At 37.6% G+C, this 10218-nt stretch overlaps 1 protein-coding gene across 1 annotated transcript; it reads left to right on the forward strand.

Moving 5' to 3' along the window:
* Positions 1–4422: 4422 nt before the first annotated feature.
* LOC125787870 (C-type lectin domain family 4 member F-like) lies at positions 4423–9285 on the forward strand. Its single transcript, XM_049472680.1, has 4 exons — positions 4423–5678; positions 7010–7333; positions 8773–8958; positions 9233–9285. Exons 1-4 carry the CDS (start codon positions 5672–5674, stop codon positions 9283–9285), a joined length of 570 nt encoding a protein of 189 aa, XP_049328637.1. The 5' UTR covers positions 4423–5671.
* Positions 9286–10218: the final 933 nt, after the last annotated feature.

A 10218-nucleotide genomic window follows, 5' to 3' on the forward strand; every position in this document is an offset into this window, starting at 1 on the left:
TGATATAAAAAAATTCAACATAATCAGCCAGCCTTATCTAAACAAAGGAAGGGATAAATTCCTCTTACGGGTAAAGGAGAATGAAATGTTCTCCTCTAAAAAAAAAAAAAAAAAAAAAAAAGTAAAGTTCTACAGGAATTCTCAGCACGCAATGAAATAAGCATTTAGTAATTGGTTCAAAGTTAAAAGCATGTTATGCTATGAAAAGTAGACTTTAGGTGGAGCTAGATTGATCTGTAAGAACCTTAGCAAAAGTTCACAGCCTATTATATTTTTTAATTCTTAGTGATTTAAATGTTCTCTGTTTTCACTTGGTTTAAACTATGTGACTTTTGATTTCTTTTTAATGAAATGCCATCTAGAATGTCATAGGTTAGCTTAGCATTTTAGCTTCAGTATGGCATAGGATTAGTAAGCATTAGCGATTAGCTTTAGCAAAACTCATTTAATCTTATTAATATTATTTATTTTTGGTTAGACAGCTTAACAATTTATCGTAACCAATAATATATTTTTCCGCTCTGCTCGGCAAGTTTAGTTCATTTAGCTTAATCTTGACAGCCATTTCCTCAAACCGGAACAATAGGAACTGTTTCAGTACAGCAGACACAATTTGTAAAGATTTTAAATTTGTAAAGCATACCCCCCACCCCCGTTATTTTAGAAAATCACTGATAACCTTAAGAAGGAGCCGGCGAGTGAGACTTCAATGAATGGGGATGAGTGGAGCAAAACGGCTAAAAACTCAAATTAAAATAGTTTAAAAACTTTATAAATTATTACTTCAGTATCATTGGTGATAAACCCTGTATTATAAAGCACCAGTGAAATAATTCAACATCAGTATAATGAGAAAACACCTGTTTAGAATCAGCAGTTTAACACTGATAGTGGAAAATATCGCTCCGCTGTAATGAGGGAAAATGAGCAGCAGGTGGCGCAAATCGTTTAATCTCTAATCAGAGTGAGACCTCCACGAATGGGGGTGAATGGAGCTAAACGGCTAAAAAGTCTACTAAAAATATGAATTTACCTGATTTTCCGGGAAAATCCTTAAATTTAGAAAGAAGAATAAAGCATTTTGCTGAAAAGCAAATAAAATCTACTTGCATGTTTCTAATTTCTGTTGTTTAGTAGTCCAGTAGCTGTGCTGTATGATTTATTTCATCGTCTTATTTCTCCTCTAATCGTTTAATCACAGCTCACTGTGAAAGTGCAGTAAGTCCACCAGTTACTGTTACAGGTTTGTCTCTCAGTCTGTATCACATATTAAGACACAATGTCAGACATCCCAAGTTGCAAAAATTGATTTCAGGGAGGTTACCCTACCACTAACATCCCAAAGTTTGTCTGGTATCACCACAGTACCACTAAACATGACACTTAATCCTAAACTATAAAGAACTGAGTTTATCTGAACCTCAAACACTGTCGTCTCTAAATACAAAAAGAATTCTGGCAGAACTAAAACAGAGAGATAAAATAAAAATAAATAAGTCATTTGCATCATCATACAGGTTTTCCTCCAGGATTGTCCTGTATTTAGCACCATCCAATCAACTCTGACCAGCTTTCCTCTCCCTGCTGACGAAAAGTGTCCCACAATCTGATGCTGCTACCACCATGCTTCACAGTGAGGAAGGTGTATTCAGGGGGGTGAGCAGTGTTACTTTTCTGCCACACATAGCGCTTTGGTCCCATCTGACCACAGCACCTTCAGAAGTCTCTATAAAATACATTTAGGTTTGTGGTTGTACAGTGACAAAATGTGTAAAATTTTAAGGGGTATGAATCCTTATGCAAGCCTCTGTAGCTTTACTGTTCTGATTTTACCTCCACTATCTGAAAGAGACAAGCTCTGATTATTTAAATCTCATCACCTGAGTACTGAACAATATTAACATTACATATACTGTATATACATTTACATATACATTTACATATTATACACTGCCTGGATAAAAAGCTGTATCATAAAAACTTGTTAAAGTTAAAAATCGCTCTGCTGTAATGTGCGGAAATGAGCATCAGATGGCGCCAATCAGACTGATTTAAATCTCTCAGATGAAAGACTTTGTTTTAAGGGTTTTTTATTATTGAGAATTTATTAAATTTATAACTAGTTTTATAAGTCATCACTTACTGTCTCTGTTTGGAGTCTGAATGGACAAAATTCTGCCCACAGTAGAGAGAACTTAATTTCAGCTCTCTGATCAGAGACACTGTAGAGAGGAGAGTACCCACCAGAGCCACCAGAGGCGCTCCAGAGCGAGTTCAAAATGAATGGGTTCCAATGGAGCAATTAAGGGAAATAAATGTTTATTAATTTTCATACTAAAAAACTTACTAATTTCATCAAAAAAGAAAAATGTTAAATGTTATAGTAGTAAAGGCACAATTTATAAAGCTTTTAAACTCCATATTTTCTATATCAGAAAATGACTGATAATCGCTAGAGGGAGCCTGTGAGTCAGACCTTAATAAATGAGGTGAATGGAGCTAAACGGTTAAAACTAAAAATATAAAAAATATTGTATAAAATAAGATAATTTGTTATCTTAACTAAAGCTGTCTCAGTGCTATGATGAGGCCTAAATCCAGGAATAATTTCATAGATCTAGTTTCTTTGCAGGTAAGGGCAAAATTGTTGGGCCACAGCTTTTTCTAGAATATGCTACTGTAGTGACATCTTTTAATATCCTTTTATTATCACACCCAACATTAACATTCACCTGTGAACTACTGTGTTTAAGTGTGTCAGAGTGTGCTTGACACCACATAGCCGGGCCTTTAACCTACATGCCATCAGCTCTGCTACAAGTTGTGGGTTTTAGCTTCCTGTGTAAAGAGGTTTTTCACAGAGAGCTCACAACAATAAATGACCACCTGAAACACAAGAAACTCACACTTAAACACACTTCAGCAAAAATCACCTGTGAACATGAGTAAACTAATTATAGAGTTGTAATAATGTGTGGGTACTCAGTATTGAGAGATAGTAAATGAGGTCAAAGGTTGTGACCCATAAATCCCCCAAACTCCCATACAGACCCTAAATCCTTAATGACAAACCAGATTTAAACTTTTTACAAAGAGAAAACACACACACTACAACATGTTCACTAAAATCTACCTGCTGAGACACAAAAGAGAGCATATATTTTAAGGGGGGATTGCAATGACTAATCGAGACCTCAACTTCCTGTCCTGAGAGCAGCATATATATTGTAAAATACCACAGACACTGGGTGACTCTGAGAGCTGGAGGCTGTGAAGACTGTCGTCTGCAGTTAAAACAGGAATAATTCTCATTAAAACTAAAATCTGCTGATTTTTCCACTTGTTCTGAAATGTTGCGGAAGAGAACAGAACCAGAGACGGATAACAATATATATGCAAACGCTGGAAATGTTTTAGAGCTCAAATCTACTGCTTCTGATGACAGCAAGGATTCATATGAAGAGATCTACATGAATGAAGACGTCCCAGAGACTCGTACAACTAGGAGCCATAAGGGAACCATGACCACAGGTATACTAACACACACACACACACACAATATATATATATATATATATATATATATATATATATATATATATATATAATATAATATAATATAATATAATAATAATAATATAATAATATATATAGATGACGAAGGCCTTATTTTTTATATACGCACATTAGTATTGAATTCTTTATTATATCGTTGGATCTAAATCAACATGATTATTCTTTTTAAAGCATAAACTATTGTAAGAATAGTCACTGGTGGTTGTAGGGGCGGGGCCACTACTCTTGTTCCGCTAAAACGTGATTGGCTCCCTGCAATGCCCCTGTCCTGTCACTCATCTGTCCTTTGCTCAGAACGCGATAAGGATATAGCTGCAGCCTGGAGCACATTTTATTTATTTAAAACGTTTAAACATTTGCCATGCTGTGAATTTTTCCAATTATAAAATAGTAAAGATCTAAATAATAAAGGCAGTTGTTTATTCATAGCCAATATTATTATAAATACATACACACTACACGTATTTTATTATATTGACATTTAAGAAATATAAATAATCATTAATTGTTGACTAATAATGTATTGACATCCATGAGCTTTTTAATCATGGAGGACTTTTTTGTGGCATTCGGCTGAGAAATGGAGCTGTGAGGTCTCCCTGCCTTACGATGTAGACTTTTATATAATATAATACAATATAATGTGATAGTACATTCTATATAACATTAAATTTGATGTAATAGAATAATAGTAATAATAATCACGGAACACTTTTATTATGACATTTGCCGGTGCCGTGGTGAGAGCGGTCTCGCGCACAAACGGTGGACTTCCCACTTGCCCCTTTGGAGCTGTGGACCTCTCATTTGGAGGTAAGCCCCTCCTTCTCTTTGGAGGTGCTCCAGGCTGTGACCGAAATGGCTCCCTACTCCCTCATTAGTGTTGCGCTATGTTGGGAGATACTAATAAGTTCACTAATTAGTGGTAAAACGGGAGTGAATTCGGACACTAACTCATCATTATCATGCGCCAGCACCGGTCGCATAAACACACACAGGTGAGAGAGGGGCTGAGCTGTGTTTAAAACGCCATAAACACACGAGCTGAGCTCTGAATTAAAGTTAGTGAAGCTCTGAGCTGATCATGAAGTTGTTTATCTGTTTGTTATATTTACGCTGTTTAGAAGATGATCCTCACATTACTGAACTACATGAAGAAAACCTTAAAAATAGCAGCGTACACCGGCTCGCACTGTTGCCAGATTGGGTGGTTTCATGCCAAATGTCGAATTGTGTCTGAAATTGTTTGGAGGAAACGCTGTGATTTGACAGGTGAACAAAACTACCAAGTGTAAAGAGTTGGGAAATTTAACTCATCGGTGTTGCAGTTAGATATCTAACCCTGCAGAGACAGAGCTTTTAGTCCTGATGATGGAAATTTGAAGCTGTGTTTATGTTCGTTATTATATGTGAGTAAGTTATTTCTTTCTTTCATTGCTTGCAAGGTTGTTTTTATGTACTTTTTTACGTTTTTGTTTCGTTTGTCCAATGATACAAGGCACGAAACACATAATACAAATATGCAGATAAACTCATTTAAATATAATTTTTGTAATCAGTGATATTTAAGATATTTATGGTATTTTAGTTAAGATCATGTTGGAATAAACCCTGTAATATTGTTAATATGACGAACATCAGCTGTTTGGGTGGTTTTCTCTGTAATTTTGTGGATTTGAAACACGTTTTACCCTGTAAATTGGTTTTATCTGAATCCCACTGTAACAATCTGGCAACCCCGGTGACTCGCTGTCCGCTCCGTTTCTTCGGCTGTCTGTTGCTTAGTTGCGAGACCCGCAAAGCATTTTGGGACACATTCAGCTCGCTTAGTAAGCAGCGAAGTTTACTATAAATCATGATGTATTGTGGGAGTTTGTAGTGCCCTCACAATCACGTTCGAATCCCCCCTTATGATTCGGACACTCAAAGAAAAATGGTTGACATACTCAATAGTGCCCTAACTAGTAAATAGGGAGCCATTTCGGTCACAGCCCCAGTCTGCAGCAATACATACTTGCAGAGCGCTGATCAGATTATAGGTGGATGCAGTTCCATACCCAAACACTAGTGCTATTGAGTCGGTTTTATTCAATTCATGTCTAGTAAGTATTTTCAGAATTTCTCTGATCTAACAGCTCAATTCTAATTCTTCAGGTTAAATGTGCCTCTCCTTTAAACAGCTATAACGTGTATTTGTATAAGGCTACAAACAGGGCTGCTTTATGAATTCATGCAATGTGTCATGCCTGAATGTTAACAGGCAGAGAGGAAATAAGAGACACTGCTGGGATGAACAACGATGCAGTAAATTTTATTAAAATAAACAACAAAACCACAAAATAAACAAACAATCAAGGGGTAAGTGCAACACACTAAAGTTGGGCAAAATATGAAACAAATATAAAAACTGGCAAAGTAAACTGGACTGGGCCAAAATAAACAGGGACTAAGGAAACAAGGAATAAGTGAAACTGCCAAAACAATATAACCAGGAAGTGGTACAGGGAATGGGGAAAAACAAAGAGAGCACTAAGCTAAAAAAAATGGCAAACAGAAAACTGCTAAGCAGAGCTTAGAAAAACGGCTAGACTACAAAAGTAAACCAAATTAAACAGGGATACTTAGGCAGGGAGGAGTCCAGGGAAACACCAGGAACCAGGGAGGACAGGCTTGGGAATAAGAACGCTTTGTTGAGTAGCACACAGGCTGGTACCACAAGGAAACACAGACCATGTGAGCGACCAATACTCGGCGACAGTAGAGAGAAGCAACGTGCTTTTAAGCAACTCTGCCCAGGTGAGGCTGATCTCTGGCTGGCTGCGTGTGCGTACCCTGATTAGAGGAAGTCCTTATTTCGGCATGGAGTGCTTGGCTTGGCTGGACGGGCCTGACACAATGCAACTGTCTTAAAAGCATTTGACACTGTAATATTAGCAAAATGTACGCCCACACTGAATAAGAATTCAGTGTCAAATATCTTCACCTACACACACGTGCTTTCACTTGTAAACACTCGGGGGTACACTGGCAAGCCCACCCTTTCTTCTTCACACACACACAATGCAAAGTAGATAGATTTGAGGAAAAGGGCGAGACTAATTTGCGATACAGAGAAACCTGGAATGGAGAGGAATGGAACGGCGTGGCAATTCTAATCACAATGCACTGTACGTTTTATGTTTGAGGCAGTCAAACAAAATCCCGAACGATTTTGGAATTCCCCCGGACATTTTTTTAGGTCTCAAAAGTAGGACATGTCCGGGAAAAAGAGGACGTCTGGTCACCCTAGTGTGCGCATGCATGTAACAAGTGACTAGTGAAATAATACTTGGCCCCTCTGTAAATATTGTGGCCCCTTACTAAGCTAAAGTAAAAAAAATCCCTAATTCCACCACTGAGTATAAAACATATATCTGTTCATATCTGCCTTCAGGAAAGGGTTCTACAGGAAGCAGGTGTTACAGACTGGCTGCAGTGTTTCTGGGTCTGCTGTGTGTTCTCCTGCTGACGGGCATCACACTGCTGTGGATCCAGTTCAACCACCTGACTGCAGAGAGAGACCAGTTACAGACCAGTAACACCAACCTGACTGCAGAGAGAGACCAGTTACAGACCAGTTACACCAACCTGACTGCAGAGAGAGACCAGTTACAGACCAGTTACACCAACCTGACTGCAGAGAGAGACCAGTTACAGACCAGTAACACCAATCTGGCTGCAGAGAGAGATGGGCTCCATAGAAGATTTTCTGACCTGGGTTAGTGATTAATTATTAAGTTGGCTTGAAAAGTACTGTTCTTCTTAATCTTCTTATTCTTATTCTCGACACGAAATTTGTTGCTCTTCTCCAACCACAGCTTTTATGGTAGACTCACTTAAATTTGCAGTATCGTAAGACCTATACGCAAATTGCTTGTGCTTTTTGGAGCGATATATTGTACTTTTTTTTTCGTACAGCTGATATGTGCTCGGACATTTCCCCGTAGGAAACCATTCAGAAATGTCCACAAACACAAATCACATTTTTTAGCTAGAACTGTGGAAATCAATAGACTCCAGATCCAAGATTCAAATGATGCTGGGTGAATCAATCTGATTAATAGTTTTGTAAAATGATTGTACGAATTTTTCCCCATAGGAATGAATGGAGGCCCAAAGTATTCCTCACACCAGCTCAGTGTGCGCAACGAACCCAACTGCCCAGAAACATCTTAGTACCCACTTTTGAAATCATAGCAACTGCCTAGGAAAACGTTATCAACTACTTACAATATGTTAGCAACTGCCTAGAAACACCTTAGCAACCAGCATATATATGATAGCAACCGCTTAACAACACCTTAGCAACAACCTGCAACACCTTAGCAACTGCCTAGATACACCTTAGTTACCATTTCCTTAATCATAGCAACTGCCTAGCAATTCCTTAACAACCACCACATATATGATAGCAACCACTTAACAACACCTTAGCTACCACCTGGAGCATCTTAGCAACTGCCTAGCAACACCTTAGTAACCACTTCAGAAATGAAAGAACTGCAAAGCAACCAATTAGCAACACCTTAGCTATCACTTGGAATGTTTCAGCAACTGCCAAACAACACCTTAGTAACCACTTCCGAAATAATAGCAACTGCCTAGCAACACCTTATCAACCACTTGGAATATGATAGCAACTGCCCAGCAACACCTAATAAGAAACCACAATACCTTACCACCCGTGAAACCACAATACCTTAGTCTTAGAAGTGTTTATTTGACGATTTAAAGTGAAAAAAATTTGTTTTAGTAAAAAAAAGTGTTAAAGTGAAAATGTTATTTTGTAAATTAAAGTAAATTAGTTACTGCCTTTGGAGACGGACCAGTTGCACAAAGGACTGTGATATCAGCATAAAGATGAATGAATTAATCTTCAACACAGAGGGCAAGATTATTTATGTATATGGAGAATAATGTGGGGTCTAGGATTGAGGTCTGGTGCAGTAATTTTACATTTAAATATACATAAAAAATGTTCAGTGTTCAGAAGGAAAAACGCAATGAATCACATTAAATAGTTACTTTTTTGTTAACGATCAACAGCCCTTATTAAATTTAATTTTTTATGGTGCATGATTTTGTAAATTGTAAAGTGTGGCTCTCGTGATGAATTGTGTAATTCAGTATAAACCCCTGTCTTTATTTGCTTTACAGTAAAAGCCAATGGAGAGGTATGGATCTACTTCAGCTCCAGTCTTTACTACGTCTCTACTGTGAAGAAGAGCTGGACTGAGAGCAGAGACGACTGCAGAGAGAGAGGATCAGACCTGCTAATCATCAACAGCAGAGAAGAACAGGTGAGAGAGAGAGAGACTGTTGATCTCACAGGCTTCCTACAGAGTTCTGATTACATGATTAAATGTGTGTGTGTGTGTGAGGTGGGTTGTTGGAAATCTGTAAGCAGCTATTGTACTTCAACAGGACTTCATTAACACATTGATAAAAGATCAGAAGGGTTGGATTGGTCTGGGTGACGGTGAAACAGAGGGGGTCTGGAAATGGGTGGACGGATCAAACCTGACCACTGGGTAAGAGACTCCTGAACTGAACTCTGATCGAGTTACTGACTCTCACTCCTCACTGCTCTGATAAACACTCTCCTTCTCTCTGATAGGTTCTGGGGAACTGAAGAACCCAACGGTTACAGAAATGAGGACTGTGTTATAACTGAACGGAACTGGTCTGATTATCCCTGTAATCATCAGTTTAGTTGGATTTGTGAAAAAAGAATATTAATGACAATTTGAACATGTTTGAGTTTGTGTGTGTAAGAGAGAAAGTGTGTTGATAAATGTGTGAGACAAGTTTACTCTATATGTATGTTTATACAGCTCTGGGAAAAAATATTAGACCACTTCAAAATAATCAGTTTCTTTGATTTAACTATTCATAGGTATAAGTTTGAGTAAAATTAACATTGTTCTATAAACTACTGATGACATTTCTCCCATTGTAATTTAGAGCAATTGTTGGCAGTAAATGAGAAATGGTCACTAACAAAAAGGATGCAATGCTTTCAAACCTCAAATAATGCCAAAAAAACGAGTTTATATTTATTTAGAAACAACAACAATACTAAAGTTTCATCTAAGGAAGAGTTCAGAATCAATAATTGGTAGAATAACCCAAAAGTTTAATAACAGCTTTCATGTGTCTCAGCATGCTCTCCACCAGTCTTTCACACTGCCTTTGGGTGACCTTGTACCACTACTGGCACAAAAATCTAAGCAGTTCATCTTCTGTTTAATAGCATCTGACCATCTACCTTCCTCTTGGTTACATTCCATAGGTTTTCAATAGTGTTCAGGGCTCTGCAGGTCTTCATCTAAACATTTGATGGCCAGGTGTTGAGCAAAGCTGAACTCCAGAAAAGCAGTGTGGCCTGACACATGAAAGCTGTGATTAAAAATCAGGGTAATTCCACCAAATATTGATTTCTGATTTCTTAAAACATTAGCATTGTTGTTTCTAAAGAAACATGAACTTGTTTTTCTAATGAAATGTTGTCAGTGGTTTATAGAATAAAACCACAATGTTAATTTTACTCAAATATATACCTATAAATAGTGAAATCAGAGAAACTGATCATTTTGAAGTGGT

Source organism: Astyanax mexicanus, chromosome 25, assembly GCF_023375975.1.
Source record: "Astyanax mexicanus isolate ESR-SI-001 chromosome 25, AstMex3_surface, whole genome shotgun sequence".
In the NCBI taxonomy this organism is placed as follows: Eukaryota; Metazoa; Chordata; class Actinopteri; order Characiformes; family Acestrorhamphidae; genus Astyanax; species Astyanax mexicanus.

Excerpts from the sequence above, each read along its gene's own strand:
- LOC125787870 (XM_049472680.1), top strand. Across the intron at positions 7,334-8,772 it reads TAGAAGATTTTCTGACCTGG|TAAAAGCCAATGGAGAGGTA; the intron begins GTTAGTGATTAA and ends TTTGCTTTACAG. Across the intron at positions 8,959-9,232 it reads TCTCACAGGCTTCCTACAGA|GTTCTGGGGAACTGAAGAAC; the intron begins GTTCTGATTACA and ends TCTCTCTGATAG.